The sequence below is a fragment of the Excalfactoria chinensis genome, chromosome 7 (genome assembly GCF_039878825.1).
Source record: "Excalfactoria chinensis isolate bCotChi1 chromosome 7, bCotChi1.hap2, whole genome shotgun sequence".
NCBI classification, from domain to species: Eukaryota; Metazoa; Chordata; class Aves; order Galliformes; family Phasianidae; genus Excalfactoria; species Excalfactoria chinensis.
This window is the reverse complement of record NC_092831.1, coordinates 34,446,143-34,469,603: the sequence shown is the minus strand read 5'-3', so window position 1 is coordinate 34,469,603 and position 23,461 is coordinate 34,446,143. Positions and strand designations below refer to the sequence as shown.

The 23,461-nt window shown below is 43.1% G+C and overlaps 1 protein-coding gene across 5 annotated transcripts in view; it reads left to right on the top strand.

Annotated features, from left to right (window-relative positions):
- Window positions 1-498: 498 nt before the first annotated feature.
- DIP2A (disco interacting protein 2 homolog A) overlaps window positions 499-23,461 on the top strand; it is a 90,026-nt gene continuing 67,063 nt past the window's right edge. For 4 of the 5 annotated variants that reach the window (XM_072341264.1, XM_072341263.1, XM_072341262.1 and 1 more), the window contains exons 1-2: window positions 500-645; window positions 19,152-19,223. In XM_072341264.1, the coding sequence (XP_072197365.1) occupies window positions 549-645; window positions 19,152-19,223 (169 nt within the window). In that variant the 5' untranslated portion in view covers window positions 500-548. Of the gene's footprint in view, window positions 646-19,151; window positions 19,224-23,461 lie in introns of all 5 variants that reach the window. The other variant, XM_072341259.1, reaches the window with a different exon arrangement.

The window sequence follows — 23,461 nt, the reverse complement described above, 5'->3', positions numbered from 1 at the left end:
TGCATTGACAGAGCAGGTCTATATGGATCCATGAGCATGGCAGATTCCTTTTATTCTGGCTGTGGGGCTATTAGGCAACTCTGGCATTCTGTCAAACTGTGCCCTGAATGTTAACGGTGTCCTTAACACAACATCAGGTTGTCTTCGGCTATAGACAGTGTGCATCTCCAGACCAGCGTTCACAGCTGACACTGAATAGAATCCATAATTTCATGTTTTCATATGAGTTGCACTTTGCATTGTGAGCTGGGTTGAGACGTGTGTTAGATAGGGGCTCAGTCCATGAGCTCACCGAAGGAGGGCCCGGAGCAACCGCGCGCGGTGCGGGCTGCGAAGGCTGCGGTGCCGGCGGCGGCGCCGTGCTCTCCTCGAGCGGAGCCGCCTCTCACCTCTCCAGCGCGGCGCCGCTCCGCCTGGCGCTGCCGGCCGCTAGGAGGCGCTGTCCGGGCCGGGCCCGGCGGCTGCGCGGTGCGGTCGGGCCGGGAGCTCCCCTTCCTGCCGCTCCCGCCAGAGGCAGTGCTGGGCGGCGGCCGCGGCGGGCCCGCGCTATGGCGGCCGAGCGGGGCGGCTGCTCCCTGGACGCGGTGCCGCTGCCGCCCGAGGTGCGCGAGAGCCTGGCGGAACTGGAGCTGGAGTTGTCGGAAGGTGAGCGCGGAGCCGTGCGGGCCGAGCTCCGGGGCGGCGCGGTGCCGGGGCGCGGTGCCTCCGCCGCGGCGCCCGGAGAGGGGCGCGGGAGCCGCTCCGGCCTCGTCCCGCTTCCCGCGGCCGTGCCCGGGAAGTGCTGCGGGCTTCGGCCCCCGCCGCCCGGCCCTGAGCGCCGCGGGGCCGTGTGTGAGCGCGGCCCTGCAGCGCCGCTCCCTTCCTCCGCCTCCGCTCGGCGCTGGGCGGCGGTCCGGCGCTGGCCCCGCGCTCCCGGTAGCGCCTCTCGGTGCCGCTCGGACGCTCCGCGCTGCGCGACCTGCGGCCCGGCGGATCGGCTTTTACTCCGTTGAGGTCTGAGAGCCGAAGCGATTCGCTTTTCGCCTCGGCGTGGTTGCGTGTAGAACTCTTCGACGCGAGAAAGAAGTGCCGTGAGGGTGGCGGAGCCCTGCCTGTTCCAGCCCGTCGCTGCCCGGAGGGATGGGGGGAATCTCCTTCTCTGGAGGCGTTCAGGACTCTCCGGGACGTTTCCTGTGCGACCTGCCGGCGGGGCGGCTGCTGCGGCACCGCTTGGGACGGGGGAGATCTGCAGAGATCCTCTCCAGCCCCCGCGGCCTCGTGCTGCTGCGTGTCGGCTCGCCGTGACCGCCTGACGTCCGCAGGCGCTGCTCGGACAGACGCGCTGCCCTTGGTGCGCTGCCCTCACGTGCTCGGGGCTCCATGTGTTCGCAGCGGAGGCTGTGGAGGATGGACAGGAATTGTGGTACCGTTCGTGGAAAAAGCAAATCGTTCCTTACAGACTGCTGGTGATTTCCCTCTTTCAAAGGCAGGTCGGATGGTTTCGACGTTTGTGTCTCCTTAATTATAACATTATTTTAATGCTTATTTGGGATGTTACGTTTTCCAGCCCTTAATATATTCTTCTAGAGCTTCCGCTGTACCTGCTTAAGTTTTAAAGTGTCGTTTTGGTTCTGGTGTGTGGATGGAGAGCTTAATGCACAGGTTGCTGTGGTTCCAATGGAAGGCTTGTGTCCATTGGGCTCCCTCGTACAGTGTCGGTCCCATTGGTTTTGTGTCTCTGTGTGATAATACCCGAGGATTGCCAACTGCTGCTGTGACCAAGCAAGCCCATGGACCAGGGAGGGGCTGCTGTCGAGCCCCCGGGACATGCAGTGCCCTTCATCTGGTTTGCAGCTGGGAGAGGTCTCAGTAGTGTGTCCCTGCACACACTGACAGCTTTGGTCATGCTTGTGTTTCTGCTGTCTGATGCGTGGCAGTTGTTAGGAGAGATTGTTACCATAAGGACATGGTTACTGGGAGGCAGGGAAAAGGGGGCTTTGCTCGGCCAGGTGCAGGATTTTCTTTGCTGCTGGTGAGGTGCAGACAGTGTCCACTTGGAACTGCAGTCACAGCTGCCTATAAACACGTCCTCCGGGAGGAAAGCTGCGCCTTCACAGTGGCAGCAGATCTTTGTTCCCAGGCCTGTGTGCTCAAAAAGCCTCATTTCAGTATTCTGGGGCTGGGTTCTGGCTACAACCAGACTTCCTACTACAGCAGCAGGAAACTAGATTGCTGGGAAAAGGGGTCTTTAAAAGCAAAACTTTCTTGTTATGATAGAGAACACAGATTTGTTTAATAGCGTGGTGGTTGGAATGAAGATTTTCCCTTCTTGGACAGTTAGTGGTGACATCTTTAATGATACTGTGGCTCTTAAACTATGAAAAGGAACTAGCATCCTTTCTTTATATGGTCTGGGGTGACCCCTTCCCACCCAAAGTCCTCCCTTGCATAAATCATGTCGTCACAGGGCACTTGGCAAGATGCTTCATCACATCCCCCAACTTTTCTTCCTAGAATCAGAGGGGTTGGAAGGGACCTTTAGAGATCCCCCTCTCCAGCTTCCTGATAAATCAGGTTCCATAGTGTAGGTTGCACAGGAAAGCATCCAGGTAAGGTTTTGGTATCTCCAAAGACGGAGACTGCACAACCTCTCTGGGCAGCCTGTTCTACTGTTCTAGCACCCTCAAAGTAAAGGATTTCTTTCTCGTGGTTGTATGGAACTTTCCATGTTCTACTTTGTGCCTATTGCTCATTGTCATGTCTGTAGAAACCATGCAAAAGATCCTGTCCCCATCTATGTGACACCCACACTTAAGTATTTATGAACAGTGATGAAATCACTGCCGGCTCATGGTCAACCTGCTGTCCACCAAGGCACCCAGAGTCCACCACTGACCAGAGTGTTCCTGCTGGGACTGATACCATTCGGCTTTGTTGGGTTTGGTAGGAGAACTACATCTTCATTAAAACTAACTTGTAAATTAGAGGTTTGAGATGGCAGTAAAGAAAAACAGTGTGAAATTTCCAAAGTCCTGTGCACTGTTCTCTATGATTATAAGATAAAGAGAAGCTGACCTCCACAGTCAGAGCGGAATTTAGGGTTTTTTTTTTTTCCCCTCTGTTTTGGAGGGTAATTAGAAATGATTGTAGGAACTTCCAGTGTGGAGTCTCGGGTTGGTGTTAGAGATGAGCAGCAGCCATGTTGGAAAGCGCTACCAGAGCAGCAGCGTGGCATGGTTGGCTGTGGGCTTTGTTTGTAGGGCTCCTTCACTTTCCCACAGGTGCTGACTGACACTATCACTGATAATCCTGCTCCCCTTGGTCTGTCTTGGTGGGGAGCATCCTTACGCTTTGTATCTTTCGCTGCTTCTGCTGAAAGCAATCTTGTGTACTGTAGCCTCCTTGAAACGTGCAGCAGATGTAAGGACACCCATCTTATTTCAAGGTCTGTGGCTTCCAAGTTGGGAGTAATGAGGATGCGCTGTAGGGTTTACAACGATAAGTAAATCTGCAGTCCTGTTGTCTTGATCACTTTAAGGAATGAGAGTATAATGGCAACTTCTGCTCGAGGAGACCTCAAGGAAATACATTTTCTTCCAGATGTTCCAATGCAAAAATAGCTTCATCTCTCTGATTGGCATTTGAGTTGAAGTATTTAACAGCTTCTCGGCACAAGATTTGTAGCTATCCAGATAGATAACTTTTGGGGCCACCCGTTTCTTGAAGTGATGGTGGCAGTACTGAAGCACTACCAGAAGATGGATGGAAGATTTTTGTATGGATTTCCAGCACCAGTTGGTGAATGAGCTCAAAGAAATTCTGCAATGCAGGATTCAGGGGGCAAAGCTGAGGTATATGGCTGAATCATTAAAGCTTCTGAATCATCCTAGTGTCCTTCTGCCACCTTTGCTGCTTCCTTGAGTTGTTTCCCCAGCAGTGCTCAACAGGACACAAAGTTAACTTTCCTGTATTGCAGCTCTTTCCCTAAGGCACTGTTGGAAGAGACAGTGTTGCTTAGCTTACCTTTTAAAGGTCGTTTCTGTTCACATACAGCAAGGATTTGAGTAGACCTCACACAGCTGGTTCAGAAATGGATCTTACCTCTTGCAGACCAGCATTCCTTCTGGCCTCCAGAATGAAGGCTCTGGCAAAATCCTGCCTCTGCTACTTTTATTTGTCATTTGTGCGCGCTTGGAATATACTGATAGCTTCTGTCATCATATTACAGAAACATACACAAATCATTTGTTTTCTGGATTTTCCTTATTGTGGCTCAAATTTGTGAGCTTTTTTTTCTGGATTTACCTTTTTTTTTCTTTTTTTTTTTTTTCTTTTTTTTCTTTTTTTTCCTTTTTTTCTTTTTTTTTTCCTTGTTTCTTACATTTCCAGTTATCTTTCCCCCCCCCGGACTGCTTTTCCAGATAAAAGGTATATAAGAATAAAGTTTATGAGGTGACCATACCAAAATACCAACACAACATGTATTGGTGGTGTGTTCTTATTTATCCTCAAAACAACGTTCTCTGCTACTGCAGGACCCACAGGCTGGTTACACCGAGCAGGCTGATGAGTGTGTATGTATATAGGAAGTATCAGTTAGGAGGCCAGCTCCTTCCTTCCCACTGCAATGCTGCAATTCTTCTGCTTCCTCTGTGCCTTGTTATCCTTTGTGTCCTGGTTTTCTGAACAAGTTTTGGGGCATCCTTCTGCAGGAGCTCATTCTTTCCATTTCCCATCTTCAGCACAAAAGATCCTCAGTGTTTTCAGTGAGAATCTTGTTTGCCTTTTCTGCTTCCTGGCTGCTCTCAGGGAGCTGCATGTTATCTGTTGTAGTCCCCACTCTGTGTAGGGCAGTGCTGCACCAGGCTGAGCAACCTTGTTCCAGGTGGGGAGTTTTGCCCCTAGATCTCCATTAGGAGCTTAGTAAGTCTTTTTTCCCTGTATTTTCTTCAGGAATTCAGATAATTGACCCAGAGGACAGCAGTAAGATAAGGGGATATTTTGGCTGCTGTGGCTCTCTGTGTTGTACTGATGCTGGTTGTGAGTCTGTCGTCTTTGAGTGGTTTGGTAAACTAAGGAACTATCTTGTGGTGGTCAAGTGCTGAGACATAACATGATGTGTCAGCAGGAAGGCAGGCTGCAGTTAGTGAGTGCCTCTGGGTTTGTGCTTCAGCCTCTCTTGCGAGGTTTTGGGTTGCTTGTGTTGAATAATGCAGTGAGCTGGGCTATCCCTGTGGTTGCAATTGACTGATGTGATTGTGTGGAGGAGACTGTCAGGGAAATGAGTATTTCCTTATTCTGATTACAGTGGCTGGACCAAATGACATCTAGATTTCTGAACTTCCCAAACGTTCAATGCTGTGCATAGAGGTATCTGCCACTATTGCTAAATGAGTGTCAAGCCAAGGTCTCCTTCAGACTTAGTTTTGGCAGATACTGATGCTATTCTGATTTGTTTTATTTTTATCTTCACATGATATCAGTTAGTAATTTCATTGGTACCTGGCACTGATGGCTGAGATGTTGCAGATGAGAATCTTCCCTTCCTTATGAAAGTTGTTTGTCAACCATCTTTTAGGCTGTTTAAACTGTTATGACAAAAACTTTGGGTGCTGGAAGTGGTTGTACAGAGCTCTCTGCATGGAGTGAAGGTCTACAGAATGTAGCTTTGTTAGCGTGGTGTCCAGCTCCTGGAAGTTTTTGTTCCTCTTAAGCTGGTAAGTTCTGTATGCAGGGGTCCCTCATATTTTATATCAGCTTCTGGCTCCTGGCTCAGTATTCTAATTTTACATTACTGTTATCTTACTGATTGTTTATAATACTTCAGATATTGAAATAACTCTGTGTAGTGCCTTCTAGTCATTGCTTTTGCCTCAGGAAGTTGTCTGGATCTTAAATTTTGAGAGAAGTCTGTGGGCTGCAAGAATCATAGCAGTCTTGTTGTGGGGAAGGCTTTGAGATGGCCGAGGTCTGTCATTACCCACAACGGACCCCAGGCCAGACCCCATCTGGAATGGACCCCATCACAGAGAGACACAAACATGGATACTATGGAGTCAACTCTCAGCTTTGCTGCTGCATCACACTGCTTATATATCAGCATGGCTTCCACGCAGCTGTGTCCTGTTTCCTGATAACACAACCCCACTCACGCGTGCCCCTTCCCACCCCCAAAGTCCTCCCTTGCATAAACCATATCATCACGGGGCTTCATCACATCCCTGTTCCGTGGTTCTGCTTCAGCCGCTTTGGCTGCTGTTGTCCAGCAGGCCTGTTCCCCAGCAAGGTGAAAGAACAGAGTGCCTAATGAAAACCAGTAGATGACAACAGTAAGGAATAAATAGGGTGTTTCACTTTCTAAATGGAAAGAACCAAATAAGCTCTGACACCCTGAGTGACTGGGGTGGTGTTTACATAACTGCTGTTATGCTGGTCCTTCTCTCCAGCCGTATTAGTTTCATAGAATCAGAATATGGTTGGATTGGAAGGAACCTCAAAGCCATTTCCATCCCCTTGCTGTGGGCTGCTTGTCCCCTCCAGATTGGGCTGCCCAGGGCCCCATCTGTTAAAATCTTGAACACCTTCAGGGATGGGGCAGCCTGTGCTGTGCCTTACCATTCTCTGAGAAAAAAAAACTCTCCCTAACATCTAACCTAAATCTTCTCTCTTTTAGCATAAAACTGTTCCCTGCTCTGATGTACATTCAGAGGAGAGGTTTTTAATGATTTTAAATATCCAAACCTTGTGCATAGCTAATACCTGAGACATGTTCCAGTGGTCATTGTGTGTTTTCTGTGCACTACCAATTTCACCGCATCTTCCATTAGGCAAGCTCTTCCATAAGGACTGCTTTTACTGTTTATTTGTGGTCAGACTGTTTTGGTCACAGTTGAATGGATATCAGTGAAGATTATCTTCACTGAATGCTTTGAGTGTTACCTTTTCCTTGAAAAGAAACATTTCAGACATGTCCTGTGAGCCATTCATTCTTCCTTTGCTGGTTCGTAATAGCTTTTTCATTGCTGGTTGTTGGTCACTGAGCTGCTAAGTGGTGATTGTGATAAAATTAGAGTGACATTAGCTAAATCACAACAAGAGGAAGGTCTTGGTGTGTTAAAACAAGTGATGTTTTGACATTGCAAAGTAGAGATAGTGACTTAGTATGAGATAATTCCCTGTGATGACAAACGTGTACTGTTGGACAGTTGGTGACTCACGCAGTGTTGACGTTACGATAACTTTGTTATCATGAAAACTAGATCTCAGCGCTGTTTCATAAGGGAAATTCTGAACTGCTATTCAGAAAAGCAGCTGAAGTGTCTTTTGAGAAAGCCAGGAGACACCATTATTGCAGCTAGTTCTTAAACCAGTTACTTTCAGAATATGAATTCGTTTCTTCAGTGTCTTAATGCTTGCTCAGTGAATTCTTTCTGCCCACTGTCTGGCACTTGCTGTGATTCTTGTCATTTTGTCTAATTCTCATCTCAAAGTAGTAATACTTTCTAAAGGTAAACCTAACAGCATACTATTCCTTTCTATCTCGATATGTCAGAACAGTAGGAGATCAGTTCAAATGTTATGGTAAGTGGAGAAGGATGTTTCTTTTCTTTGCTAGTGCTTTGCCAAGGGGTTTTTATTCCACTTCTTTCTCCAGGATCTTTCTTTGTCCAGGATCGATCCCAAAGATGCTTTATTTTTCTCTCTGAAAAATTGGGTAAAAATCTTAGGCAGGACAAAACTTGAAGAATATGTAGGAACGTTTCCAAATGGACCCTAACGGTGCATTTTGGTGTTGTAAAAACCTGCAGCTTTTTGCTGCCCAAGGAAGATGGGAGCCTGGGATGCACAGAAATCCATCACACCTGCCGGCTACTGCATTACAAACAGTACAGGAAGACCTCTGTGTTGAGTTTTTTCTTTGCCCTGCACCCAGAAGGGAGCTGATCCCAGCCCCTCTATCAGTTCCCATCTCCCTTAGGTGCGAATTAAGAAGTCTGGGCTTCCTTCAGTTCTGCTGGGTTTTTCAAGGAAAATGAATTCCTTTGTTCCTGAGAGAATCTAAAAATGAAGAATCACGTTTCTGAAGTGCAGGGGGGTTTATCCGGAAAACTGCAGAGTATATTTTCATACAGAGCAAGGTACGTGCTAAGAAAAATGGACACGTGAACTGGAAACGATTTGCGGACTGTGGGTATCAGAGAAGTTAACGCTGCACAGCTTAGGCTGAAAAGCAGAGCTGTTGTGAAGGTGTGCCAGGATCATTTTCCTGGGAAAGGAATTGTGTTTTCAGAACGTGTAGTAGTACAGAGCAGGTTTTCACAAGTAAAAAATGTATGTATATGAATATAAGGAATATGTGTGTGAGAAAGTGAGATGTGAGCTAGTCGCACTCAGGCTTTGAGAGGCAGGAGTTGAAATGGAGTAGCCAAGTTCCTGAAATCTCAGTTATATGCTCAAAGATTGTATGTTATCCATGTTTTATATGTTCCCCTTCCGTCACTTAAGTTTTTAAGGGGAATGCTATTAGATGGCTTGGGAGGATGTTTCTTGGGTTATTCTCATAGGAAATAATTCATAGGGGACTGAAGAGCCATTTATTTTTTTATTTTCTAGTAGAATCTTATTACCTAAAATTACCAGATCCTGTTGTAAAGAATATAGTAACTGTTCCATAGAAAGCAGGTGAAATAATGATTAAGGCAGTCTTCAGTAGTGTAATGTAACCTTCTCTATGAAAAAAAAATTGAGTTAGGACATGTTCCAGAGTTATTTAAATATGGGTAAGTTGATGTAACTCAGGATGGAATGCTCCTAAGGATCTCTAAATAAGCCTCTGGGAAGGCCATGTTTTCCAGGAGTAAAAATCAAAATGCTCTTCTGGGTTAGTAAAGTCACAGTAAGTGGAAAGTAGCTCCACGGCTTTGGATTTTTTTCCTCGTATTAGTCAAGACTACAGAGAAAAGATTGGGGAAGTTGTGAGAAACCTGATGAGTTTGGATGAATGGCCAAGTAAAACTTTGCATTTGTACATAGAGACCCATGGGGAGCTCCCACATATTAGATCAACTGGGATTTAATTGCTTTAAAATTCCTCAGCTGTTTATAAATGCACTGAGACTACTGATCATCAGTCAGAGTGAAGAAACTAATTATAGCTGTTTGAAATCCTGAACTCTAAGAGTATGTGTGTCTTTTTGTGTTAGCTGTGCAGGGGATTCTTCACTCTGCTCTGAAATAATATGCAGCACTGAAGCATTTGTCTGTAGGGAACAGTAATGGCTTTGTCATTGCTTTATGAATGTTGAAATGAAATTGCCGAACAGTTTATACTTGATACACTTGGTGTGCCCCGGTGGCGCAGCGGTAGAATTCCCGTCTGCAACACCAGGGGGCCCGGGTTCGAATCCCCCCTGTGGAGCAGGGGGTAGAAGTGCCGCTCTGCTACACAGAGGGCTCGAATCCCGGGAATTGGACTCGATGATCTCTAAGGTCCCTTCCAACTCGCACAATACTATGATACTATGATGATGATATGATGTGAGGTGTCAGTTTAAAAATACTCCTGCATTTTCTTTGCTATCTCAGAATCTTTAAAGTCTTGGGGATAACTGAGATTGTAATGTTGAGTCATAACTTGGTGTGATGCAGCAGCTCGTGTTGGAAAAAAACCACTACAAATTCATTAGTTTGAGACAGACGAGTCCACTTCTGGCATTTATTTTGCCCCACTTCTTCCCTTCCTGGGGAGAACAGAAAGTAAATCTTGATTGTATAGCTTTGTAATGCTTTCCTGAAACTGCAGTATTCGGATTTGATGGGTTACTTAAGAAATAAACAATACTTTTAAAAAGCGCTTCTGCAAAATGTACTTTTCCAGGTTATCCAACTGCTGTGCTGGAAGCAGAGTTCAGGTAGCCTATAGAATAGGTGTGGATTGAGTGAGGACTGGGTCATAAAATTACATGGCATCCATGCCGTGTCCCAGTTGTCCCCTCATCTATCTCTTCCTCATGCTGTCTGATCTCCATCCATAATCTGCTACACATTCCAGAAGCTTGTTTGCTTTATCTTTGAAGGGAAAAGCAAGTAGCCTTTTAGCATGACCCTCTGACAACTTTGTTCTGAAAATTAAAGATTTAATAAAGCACGTCTAGATGTTAAGTAGTTTAATGCGCTACTGTTTATGCAGCATCTTGAGAAGATGTGGCTATAATGCTGCATTTGGAACAGTGACTAATGTCTGTGGTGTCTTAACTTTTGTCAAGGGTTCTGAAGGCAATTCTGTTGCTTTGAACTAGGACGGTTTTGCTGCTAATGTATTTTCCGCACAAACTTTTCATGTTCCCATCTCCTTGGTTGAAGTGGAAGAGACTGAGTAAAAGGCACCTGATCATCTGTAGATGTCAGCTGGATTCTACGGATAGCTGGAAGATGCTTAAGTGCAAGGTGTAAAAGGTGAAAGCAGATCCAGATGGAGAGATCGATCCCCATAGGATCAGTTAGCTTTCTCTGTCATAACTTACTCAAATAAGACACTCGAATAAGTGTAAAAGCTGAATTTTTCTAGGATGATTTGTGATGGCAGCCTGATGCCCCTGTGGTGTTCCTCTGTCCTGAAGCCTGCTTCGTCTCTGCAGATGAGCTTAAAACAAGAAGCTATTCAATATTCTTTTCACCGAACAGGATCTCCTCTGTGCACTGGATGAGTCAAAGTTCTTACTGAAAAATAAGCATGGTCATATAGATGCTCTCAGTATCTGTACTCAAGGGAATATCTTGGATTGAATGGACAAACTTTAGTCAGATGTTTTTGAACTTCTGTGTTTATCTTTGTAACTCTAGTGTTTGTCTTAGTTTATATTTTGTGCAGTTTTGATATTTGTCCTGGGAGTCACTGCATATTTTTTGTCAGAGAACTGGAATTGTAGAGGTGGTTGTGCTGTGGTTCACTGTTAAACCATCAAATAGGTGAAATTCTTGGACAGATGCTGCAAAGATGATGAAGGGCCTGGAGATGCAGTCCCTTGGTTGGTTCAGCGTGGAGCAGAGGAGCTGATGGGAAGCCTCATGGCGGTCTGCAGCTCCTCACAGGGAGTGAAGGGGCAGTCCTGAGCTCTGCTCTCTGATGACAGCGGCAGGGCCTGGTGGGGTTAGGAAAAGGCTTTGCACCAGAGGGAAGTGGGCACGGCTCTGAGCTGTCAGGGCTCATTTGGATGTTGCTCTCAGACGCAGAGTGTAGCATTCCTCATTGAACTTAAGTTCACTACAAGTGTATTTTGTTAGTCTTTGAAGTAACAGTGTGTAAAACCAGATCACTAGTCAGAATTCTAGTACAGAATAATGCTGTATCTGTGTGAGTTTGTAACTCTTTGAGTAGCAAATATGAGACTGCAATGGAATATAATTTTTGCTAGTTAACATTTTTTTTTCCCCTGCTTCTCTTGATTAGTCTTTGATATAGGCTGCTTTGTTTAGCAATGGGGATTGGTATGTAACTTTAAGGACCAACGGCATCTTCAACCTGCAGTTCACATTTTGAAGCAAGTGTAGGCCACTCGTTTGAGCATGCATATAAAATACATAGAAAACTCACTGGGTTCCCTGTGAAGTCATAACATCTTTCTGGAAAGAGCTGCACATTCCAAGTTTGCACTGGTAAAAGTTTTCAAAGTGATGATGCTGTTACAGTTCTCAGCGCGGGTCAGTTGTGTATACCACGGTTTTAGTTGTTTGTGGGAATAAGAAAGAAAGGAAAGAAGAAACTGTTACCAGGGCTTCAGTAGACTCATTATCAGTAGTTAAAGGTAACTGTGCCTGCTTGTTGTAGTTCCCTCCAACACATTCCCAATTTAGGTTTCCTGGCTGAGTTCTTAATACACTCCTTACTTTTCAAATGTTACTTCTAATTTTGCAATTTAGCACACTTATCAGTGCAGAAAGGGATTGAATTCTGCTGAATGCAGTTCTCTGATAGAGAAACAACTCAAAAGCACAGTGCTTCACTTAAATTAGACTTTGCATATCGTGTGTGTAGCAAGTGCTTATTTGGTGCGTAGCCAAGTAGATTCTCTGGATGACTAGGTAAACTATGTGTAGTCTGTGTTCTTTGCCTTAAAATGCTGAAATCTGTGCACTAGTAGATTGGCATTATTGAAGTTAAGATGATACATGGCAATTTTATTAATACACGTTGTAAAATTGAACAATATTTTGTGTAGCTAAAATAAAAGTCAGTTACTTGCTGGAAAAAAAAAAGACCAGGTGAAATAGGCTGATCAGATCTTTGCTTGATGTTTATAAAACTATCAAGCAAGTGTTATATTTTGGTCATTCCTAAATAAGGAAAAAGTTCTTTGCTTGATAACTAGAATGAATTCAGTAACTCAGCTCATTGCTTCCAGGTTACACTGGGAGAAAATGATGGCTGTAAAACCTGATTGGGCCAATTTAGTGTGACAATGTCCGCAGAGCAATTGTTATAACATTGCTAAATCCTTGTGCCGGCTCTTCTCTTCACTTTTCTGTGCTAGCAGCTGGATCAAGCTTTGAATTGAATGTGCTGAAAGCAAGTTTTGCAGGAGGAAGTTCCTTTCTTTCAGCAGGTGGTTATGCTCACAGTGTATAGCGTGGTCTGTTTTGAGTAGTCATAACCAGAGATGTATCTTCACATTTTTTTCAGAAATGAAGGAAATAGTCTTCAAAAAGACAAGAAAAAGTGCCAAATTGGGCTATTTTTTCTAGTAGACTTGAATTAGGAGCCAAGTAGAGTTTTGTTCTAAATTTCTTGTCATTTTTTGGATATTCAGTTTGCCATATAATGAAACACTGGAAAGTACAGTTGATGGAACATTTTGGAAATGTTAAATAAGTTTCATGAATGCAACAACATTGTAGCTCTCCTGCCTAATTGATGGTGACGCTGTCTGGGAAAGGGGATTTATTGCTGCAGGGGTGCTCCTAAATTCCCTTCAGCAAGGTCATGTTGAACCTCTTCTTGTTGCTGCATTGGCAGCTGAGGGTGATGTACTGCAAAGGAGTACTCTGCAGTCTTTGTGCAGCCCTTGGCTATCAGTATTAATCTTCATGGGAAATTCCAGAAATGAGTTCATTTTGTTGCTGGAGTTATTTCACTCTGTACCATACCTTGACATCCCTTAGCAGCAATTTTCTTGCATTTGATACTTAATGTAATAAGAACGAGGCATTTCACTACTTGTGTTTTAGCAAATGTTACTTTGAGACTTTTCTGAGCACTCTCAATTACTGGATTTGAATGTGTATATTGTGTAAGAAGCTTCTGTAATAAAAGTGTCAGGCAAACCAAGTGTAGGAGGGATCACAGCCTTTGCACACCAGGTTCTTGCCCTTTGCCTGTTCCTCGTTCAGGAAAGCGCTTCAACTTTGTTTGGCCATTCCTAGATTCCAAACTTGAGCTGCCCACTTGGTAAGCAGTGCTGCAAGTGAGTGTAAGTGCAGACATCCATTGCAGACACCCATTTTAAAGTGTAATCCCTGTGGGGCAAAGCAAGGGATGACTTCAGAATTAAGGCATTTGTTACCAAGTTAAATATGGATTGTTTTGCTCTTTGTTGTCTTAATTGAAAAAGGGCTGGTCTAGTCAGTAACATTGTAACGGTGGTATTGGAAGGGCATAGATATTTTATTGCAGAAAGTGCTACAGAAAACGTTTTTCTTCATGTCCTCCCATCTCTTTCTGTATTTAGATCTTTGGGGGGAATTTTCAGAGTCTTTTGTGGTGTCTTCTGCTTGGAGTATTGTTGAAGGCTGTTCCTGAATGTCATGGCGGTAGAAATACCTAGTGCCAAGGGATTGGGTGAAGAGAAGTGTACTTCCTGCTACATCATTCTTTAGGTTAGGATCACTTGCTTCAGACAGTTATTTGTGGCCTAATTCCCTCCATTGCTTGGCTACCGTGTGCCAGGTATAATTATTCTACTTCTAGACAGTGTCCCTGGTGCATCTTGGAAGATGCCAACAAGATGTCTAAACGTTTAATCTCTGCAGCATGCAGAGAGTACTTTTCATCTGTATTTGAAAAATACTCCCAGCTCAGGTTGTAAAACACCTTTTGTTGGTCTGCCTGGCCAATCCTAATTTGTTTTTTCAGCTTATTTTTCAGGGTTTTGTGGAAAGCAAACTGCAATCCAGTGTGCCAGCTGATCTTCACCACTCCCCCTGATGCATACAGCCTCCTCAGCTTGTTAAAGGAGACAGTGCCTCTCTGGATTTGTGTTACAATGTGAGGGAAAAGCTGGATGTGGTGTCAGAAATTGTGTTCATGACCTCTGGGTAATGATTTTAGTCAACATAACAGAACACACCAATTGAGTGATTCACAAAGAGTTTTCATGCTTGAAAATGCTTTGTGATGTTTTAAGGGTTTGAAAGCGTATTATATCAGGAAGTTAATGGAAGTGGTTCCTCATTTCTTCCTCTGGTGCAGTAGTGGAAGAGAGCATGTTTCATTGAAGGGTAGCACCTAAGCTTATCTAAAACAAGACTTGATTCTTAATAATCGTAAGGGCTGGAGCCAGTATCAGGCTGGTATGCCTGCAGAGGCATATTTGTAGCTGACATCTGTTGATCTGTCTCTGAATTTTGTGGAGCCCCAATGAGATGGAAGGAAAGCGGCAGAGTTTGAGCTTTTCCTTTATCCTGGAGGAATGAGCTTAAGGATTTACTGGAGCCACATAAGAACAATTAATTACATGGGCTCACTGAGCCTGGTATCTTGCCAGGTAACTTTTGTTATCCAGTTATTCAACATTTTTCTTCCCTGTGAAATGCCCTCTGTTGGCAAAGGAAGTAGGTAATGACTTAAAGCCAGGCTGCTCAATATTCTGTGGAGAGCAGCTCTCTGATTCTCTGTGGTGTACGTGTATTCCTTGCTAGTGTGGATTTGTGCTGAGCAGAATAAACTGGAACACTTAGTACAGCAAGGATGACTGAAGTGTATTTAATTCACCTTCTCTTTTTTTCCTAATTTGTGAACTGTAGGTAAAATCGCTGGCAAATGGTTTTAGGCCTTGGTATTGAAGTGATGGTATATGAACATATCAGGATGCAATTTTCTAATCCTGTGTTGATAGAAAGCTCCAAACTTTAGGCTAAGATGAGGCATGCTTGATAATAATGGCACTGTAAATTAGGTAGTTGTACTGTGTAATTGTGCACAGAGTGCAAGGCTTAATCTTCTGTTAGTAGTGTACAGCTAGAGTTACATGACTTTCTTTTATGAGTGCATGTGCTTGACAGTCAAGATCTTCCTGAGCTTCTAGAACTTAATGTTTTAGAGAGACAATTTGTGTTCAAAGACTTAAATCATTATTTAAGTGGCTGTATATTTCTGTGCTACTACCTTTACATACAGACTACTCTAGAGTAAGTTTAGTGAGTGGGATTAAGTTCTTGCTGCAAATTGGGTATTCATTTTAGTAACATAATAGGAAATATAATAAGATGGCAGAGAAGCAAGATGCTAGGCTACAGTAAGTATACACCTCCTCAGACATGATAGGTGTGATTTTGATCTTTGATTCAGCGTCAGTGACTTTTTTTGTGTTTCAACTTTAAACTGCCTACAGTGGCTGGGTTCCATCCATGTGAGAGAGAGAACTTGAGGCTTGGTGTGTATTTATTATTTTTTTCCAAGCTAGCAAGTGCTTGCTCAACTCTGTTATATCAGCTCTTTGATGAACTTGGTAATAAGGTTACCAAGTTCATCATTACTGAGGCCTGTCCTTATCTACTACTCACCGTTCTTTTCTGTCCTGCATTGTGCTGCCATCCCTCATAGAATGGCTTGGGGTTGGAAGAATCCCCATCACTGTGATGTTTGCTCAGGTTCATGAGGCCGTAGACTTTGTTGTCAGTTTAGTCACACAGTCCACAAGTTAGCAATCATTCTGATTTCACCTGTAAAATAAATTGTTATTCACTTTGATTAAGACGTTGGGAAGATCCTCATAATAGTTGATTCTGAGACATTAGTTTCAATTGAGCAACATCCTTGGAGGATGTTTTCATGGCTCTGTCTGTTTTGGTATCAGGTGTTAACAGGATTCCCACTGGAAAATGAAAGGATGCTAACCTTGTCTCTTCACCAGCGTTGTAATGCCACAGCAAAAGGATGCCTTGAGCTCTGCTGTCCTGCCTAGTGAGGGAGTTTGGAGCCCAGGAGACTGCTTCCCCATTCCCCTCCTCATGAAGAACTTGTTTGTGACCACAGGAAGTAAAATAAATTACAGCCATCCTGCTCTGTTTCAGTGCTGCACTTCATTTTTGCCCAGGATCTCAACAATCAGTGTTGGCTACTGGGGTGCTGTAATTAATACACTTCTGATTTGCAAAGCTGGGAAACAAAGGAAACTTGACATTACATGGGATGTACCACGTGTGACAGAAAATACAATTCTGACTAACCGTGATGATTTGCTGTTCATTTCAGGAACTACAGACAGCTGCTACAGAAGGTGTTGCCCTTGGTGGACAGACATCTTTACCATAATCCAATGTCACTCTCTCCTTTCATATGTTAATAACCATCAGCAAGGGCTTTCTGAAATCTGCTGATCTACTGTAAATGCATCTTGCAGAAAAGACATCTTGCAGTTGTCAGAGCTGTGTTTGAGAGAGCATCATTTTCCAGGTTTTGTAATAGGGTTTTTACTGAGATAGTTCAGTCAAAACTGTTACAGGTTTGTTGCATCAGTTGTTAGGTATTGCTTGCCTTCATCCCCAGCTCAGGCCTTCAAATACTAAATTTCCTTAAGAAACTTTCTCTTTATTGATGCTGGGAACAATTTCTGGTCCTCTTTCTCTGTGGCTGTATCAGGAATGCTTAAGCATGCAGTGCATCTACATAATATGGCATAGAAGCCGGTGGTCTCTGCTGTTTTGGTGCTCAGATAGCAAAGCTCTGAAACTAAGCAAACTTCCTTTGTTTTACTGTGAAGTAAGTCCAAACCATGCAGCGATGTGACATTCCCTTTATAATTCTCCAAGTGATGTAAAATGAAACACTAAGTTGCTTCACGTCACAAATATTTGCCAAGCGTGTCTAAAAGGTAGAATGTGGGGACATGAAGGGGGTTTTCCCGCCCCCGCCAGCACACCAGTACATGTCAGTCAGTCCCCAAAGCTGTCATCTTAGTCTGGATTCATTTTCTATCATATTTTCAAGTTTGTTAGGTTTTCCAAGCAGAGAACTGGCATCTCAGCCCATCCACCCTGGTGTCTGGCTTTGCACAGTTCTCAGCTGGTTTGCCGAGGCAGAGAAACCTCAGATTACTTTTGTGTCATTTGATAAGTAGTAAGAAAGTGTGGCTAAATGGCAGCAGATGTGGCTCAGTCTGTTTCTGGGAGGGACAAGGGATTACAAAGAAACCAGAATGCTGGATTAACTCCCACTGTGGAGGTGGGGTTGGGGGCAGTTGTCCGGGAGGATTCACCCAGAGAGGAACAAAGAAATATGTGGTACGCTTCTCTGACCTGCTGGTCGGGGCTGCAGAAGTCTTCAGGATGCTTTTGGCTTTAGACTCTTCCTAACCCGATTCAAGGAAAATGCTTGGATTCAACGCTCCTTTTTATCCGGTAACATCAGTGAACTTGCAAAAGTTTTTGATTCTAAATTAAATGAGAATGAATTTTCAATGCTGGCTTTTGAGCTGCTGCTTCTCTTCAGCTGGGTGATTCCTGGCAAGGATCTGCGGGTGTTTGATTTAAGGACTGAATCTTTATGGAGCGGTGAAAGTTGCTGTCCACCGAGTTACAGTATGGCAAATCTGTTTCGAGTGCAGCATTTGTCAGAGAATTTGCTTTAGTCATCTAAATGTTTTAAGGTGGACTGTTATTCCTGCTTGTGCTGCTTGACCTTGTTTATTCTTTTCATTATTTTTCCCCTCCAGCATGGAAAATGAGAATCTGTATTTGGTATCTTCTCTATTTAACTGTAGAAATGATTTATTTAAAGAGCATACAGTGGCATTTTAATCAGCTGTACCCAGTCATGTCTGCATACAGCTATTACATAGCACATAATATACAGTTATGTTTCTGTGTATTTCTTCCATTAAAATCTTTTCCACTTAGCAAAACCAACAGTCAAAGCATTTCTGTTCTGTGTACAGAGCTGGATGCAAAACTTTAATGCAGGTTAGCTGCTGGGACTGGTAGAATGGGGTGACTTCTGCTCTCAGTGTGTGCTGGTGTAGGAGGAGGGTGGGTGCTGAGGGAGCGTGTTAGAGCACATACTGCTGGGGACAGTATTCAAAACCAAACAAACGTGTTCTAAGGCGTACCTGAGGAATGTTTGAAATACAGAGTAAGATCTTTCTTTGCATGATATCTGAAGAATGAAGGAGTTCTCAGTTCTGCATGCCTTTATGGAAATGTGAATTCTGAGAGGTGAACGTGGTTTTAAGCTTGTTTTGGGTGCTGAAATCTAGAAAATGGATGAAACTCATTAGCTTGAAAAGATATTGTTAAGCTTGCTGCTGGTTTTTATTCTGCTGGTGGAAGTACAGGAGCACCAGATTCTGAAAGGTCTTTATGTAGAAATCTTTCTTTTGTTCTAGGCCATGCTATGTCGTGTTCTAACTATGCAACCCACAGAATGTGTGGATGGCTCAATACCAGACTATAACTGCAAGTGAAAACAGATAATAGTAGCAGTTTAATGTCTCCCAGAATTTGAAAGCAGAGTGAGAAGAAACCTAGGATTCCCAAAGGCCCTACCCAGGGATGCCAGAGCCCATTTGCCCAGGCCTTGGTGAAGCGAGAGTTTCTAATGCAGCAGAAGCACGCAGAGTCAGATTAGTTGTCTTTGGTTTACATTACACTGTAAATCTCTTGGGCTGCTCGTGGCATCATGGAAGATACCTCCAGAATCAGGTTTAGTGTAGGTGCTGCAGATAAAACCACTCTTTCTCTGTTGCACAGCTGTAAAGATTATGACGCTTATATTCATTTATGGGCAGGTAGCATTGTGTGGATAGGTATATGGCTGTGAATTGTTTCTCTGGCATGGGGGTCTTGATTACTAATCTGATTTATTCAAACCTCATGAGTTTATTTTACAGCTATTACAAAAAAGAGAGTGATTATATAAACGCTATTCCACATGATATGAATTTGTTTCTTTGTTTTTTTAGGTGATATCACTCAGAAAGGCTATGAAAAGAAAAGAGCAAAGCTGTTAGCACGGTACATACCACTAATTCAAGGTAAGAGAGTTCCTTATGTTAAGTCTTTGAAAATTGCTCTTTAGAGTAGATGAGTCTAGTAATATTTGTTTGATTGGCATAGCATCTAACTGGTAGTGAAACATGGCTGTTTTTGTGGAAGGAGAAATAAATGTAGAATGTACTTCAATATCACATAAGCTTTTGTTTTTTAGGTTATTTCTGCATTTAAGATAACTTCAGTAGCAAGTAAAGTTATTCCTGAATGCAAGTTGGCCCATTCAGTTAAAAAAGATAACTCACTGATCATTACTCCTGTACTTTCATATGCTTATACTGCCTCCTTCTGCCTTCTCTTTACAGTTCCTTGCTATCATCGGGTATTAGGCTTTAGGATTTTTCTCAACTAAAAATGCAGTAATGTAACCTGAATCTTAAAATGTAGGGCGGCATAAAGAATGTTGCTTCTTTGTCCCCTTAGACTTTCTGCTGCTTAATTTTTTTCCTTGTTTAGATGAGTTTTCCCTAGCCATCTTGTGGAGAGGCTCAAAATTAGATGATGGTTTCTAAGATACCTGATTACCTGACTTGTCTACTGCTTCTGCCTTGCTTTGCATTAAGACGGCAGAAGTCTGGGTTTCATATGCTAAAAACAGTGGATAAGCTTTGCCTCTGAACGCAAAGAACACTACTTTGGAAAAAAGTTGGCATACAACCCTGTTTCAGTTTCCTGACATATGTTCTATTAACCCAGTTTTACCTCAGAAGTTTGTTAATTGGCACAGCTGTAGAATGGCTCACATAATGTGTAGGAGTCTCAGTGGCTCTGAGCCTGGAGTAATTTTTTATCATTAACAATTTTAACACAGTATTTTTGGTTTTTTTTTAGTAATGCTCTTTAATCGATGGTATTTGTAATGGAATTGAAGTTTCCCATTATGCATTACCTTTTTGTCACCTAAAAGATAGCAGTGTTTTAGGTTTGAAGAGGTCTTAGTCTGTGATTTGACCGCCCCAGGTCAAATTCATGTCATCCTAAATTTGATTTGGTCACAGTTTCTTTCCCAATTATCTTCTTGTCCAATTATCTTGCATTGTCTTCTTTTCTCTCTTGGTCTGTGAAGGAAACACTATTGATGACCAGTTAATTTTATGATGTTCTTTGTGCATCTGTACTTGCTTGAATCTCTTAAAACTTCATGTTTCCCACACATTGCACCACTACCTACTTGGACTTGCTTTCTAACAAAGCTTTTGCTGACAATACAGTTCTGCTGGTTTGTAAGGTTTTTAACAAAAGGTAGGTTGGATGGTGAGATTACTGAGGAAATGTGAGAAACAGAACTCCTAGTGAGTGACAGAGAAGTGGAAAAAAGAGCAGCTGGAAAGATGTTTGAGGTGTTTTATTTACTGTAAGTTTATGAAATGGGAGATGATTAGAGACCTTGAGATAGGACTTCATGTTGGTGTATTTCCTTTAAAGGAGGAAAAAATGGTGGGTTGGTCTTGGAAACAGCAGTGAGTACTGGGGAGAGATGGCTGGTACTGAGAGGAGGGTAGTGACTGTTCTGTGAGAGGCTGTAGGTTCTCCATACTACCCTTCAATGCAGGCAGGATTTTTCGTGATTTTGGGGCTAAATGATACTTCTGTCTTGTTAGGAATTGGAAAGGGGTAATCTCAGGGTTCAGGTTTATATGGGTAACTGAAGTTAGTTCATAGTTAAATTAATATAGACTTAAATAGAGACATGTCTTCATAAGGCTTGAGGTCTGTAAGTTTAATTTGTCATGATGTTGTTGGGTTAAGTAACTTGTGCAGTGTGTGGGGAACCAAATAACTCTACATTGTTAAGTAACTCTACTGAGAGCTTGATACATAAAAAAAATAGGGAAATGGCTGCAAAGCATGATTTCAATTAGCTGTACAATTAAATAGAATGTGTTAGTATTCAGGAGATAAATTTATGAAGGTTATGATGTGTGTTTTACATTTAAGCCTACAGGTACAAAGAGTGAATAGTAATGTTAGATTTCACTGAGAAGTCATAAAGGTAGATATGGAGAAATACTGATTATGATGTATTATTGTATTATCTTTCACTGATCCAACCAAATATTTTATTTTTGAACACAAATGTTGAGTAATAACAGACCTTGACAGCAGCCTGACTTAATCAATCTCTGTCACCCCACGTTCAGATGAAGTTGTGAGGAAGTGCTTAAATTATATCTGTAAGCAGCTTGGCATGCTGCCGTGCAAAGCTTCAGAATGATGAATGGCACCGGATACCTGGCAAAAATTAATTTGAGATGTCCTGGGGGCTAGGGAGTAAAGAGATCAAGAAATTACATCGTCAACTGAGCAGGGTTTTCAGTGGAACTTGATCACCTGGCATCCTGGAGCATGCTGTCCTGATAGGGAGCAAATTCTGTGCTTTCTTCTCCTAGATTCTTTTCAGTGTAGCCAACATTTGGTGACATTTTTCTGTTGTATTTTAAGTGACTTTTGGTTGTTAAAGTGTTCCTTTTTAGGATCGCTTTATATTCCAGTGTGTGGGTTGTATCTCAGAATGAGAAACGTGGGTTCACGAAGGGAAAGTCTTCTAGTAATGTCATCTCCTACTGCAGTAAGGACAGCTGTTCATGGGATGGAGGGAGGGTGGTGGATTTAATTTCTCTGAATTTTAATAAGGCCTTTGATAGCATTCCTCACAGCATCCTTCCAGACAAATTGAGCTAAACAGGTAAACTTCGCTCTGGGTGATTAACTGAATGGAACAGGCTTACTCTCAAAGTGGTTGATACCCCATGTATGTCAGTGTTTAGAAAGCAGCTAGATAATGCCCTTGATGATGTGCTTTGATTGCCCCAAAGTAACCATCAAGTCAGGTAGTTGAACTTCATCTTTGTCAGCCCCTTCCAACCAAACCATCCAATCCTAATAGTAGGGGCCTCATTATGAGCTATCCTAATGCTGTGCTTTCAACAGCAGGTAGCTTCCACCTGTGAAGCTGTAATTGCTACTAGAGGTTAAAAATGTGTTTTCAGGATATGGACTATTTATGAGTGATTGTTGAATGTGAAATAATATTACACTGTACTCATCTGTGCTACGTTGGGAACTGTAGATTTGTTTTCAGTAGTTACCTTGCCGTTATACTTGAACTCTGCTGATGTAACAGACACTTGTAATCATTTCAAAGATAGTTTAACCTAAAGGAGAGATAAAACGGCCCTCAGAGGCTCTGACAGACCTGTCAGTGATTTGAAGGTAGTCTGCATTCCCTTTCATTAAATATGAATCACTGTGGAACTATCCTTTGCTGCTACTTACATTTGCCAACCAGGCATGAAAACTCTTTTTTTTTTTCTTTTTTGGAATCTTGGTAATATCGCTGTTCCAAGAGCCGTCTGTCCCTCTGATCTCTTGTTATGCTGTCTTTCTCCCTTGCCTTTCTCCTTCTGTTCTCAAGGTAGAAGCATTTTAGCTGTGACCTTGAAGAAAACATCTCTTCCAAGTTTCTAGTGGGAAAGTAATCTCCAGGTAAACAATCTGCTAGATTCATACTTAAAGGCAAATTCAGTAATATCATAGAGTCATAGAATGGGTTAGGTTGAACAGGACCTCAAGGATCATTAAGCTTCAACCCCCTGCCACAGGCAGGGCCACCAGCCTTCAGATCTGACCCCAGCCCAGGCTGCCCAAGGCCCCATCCAGCCTGACCTTAAACACCTCATCCACAGTCTCTATGGGCAGCCTGTTCCAGCACCTCACCACTCTCTCAGTAACAAACTTCCCCCTGAACTCTAATCTAAATCCCTCCTCCTTTAATTTAAAGCTGCTCTCCCTGGTCCTATCACTATCTATGAATTGCCCTTGGTGAAGCTATGTTGATTACCACCAATCACCTAGTCTTTATTTTCCATGTGCATTAGTAGGGCCATCAGGATGATCCATAATCTTGTCAGGCACAGAGGTGATAGATACTGACTAACCTGTAGTTCCCTCGATCTTCTTTTTTTTCCACTTCTTGGAAGTGAGGGTTATGTTTTCCCTTTTCCAGTCAGGACGAACTTCACCAGACTGCCATGACTTTTCATATATGACATATAGCAGCTTGACAACATCATCTTTTCAGGGACAGGGAGCAGAAGATTATTTTCATTGCTGGTTTGGGGTCTTACCCAATTACCAGTGCCCATAGTTTGGATCCTAAGCATTCACAACTAGGTGAATGCCTTGGTGTTATATGCCACATTTGCTCTTAGTGATGGATAGC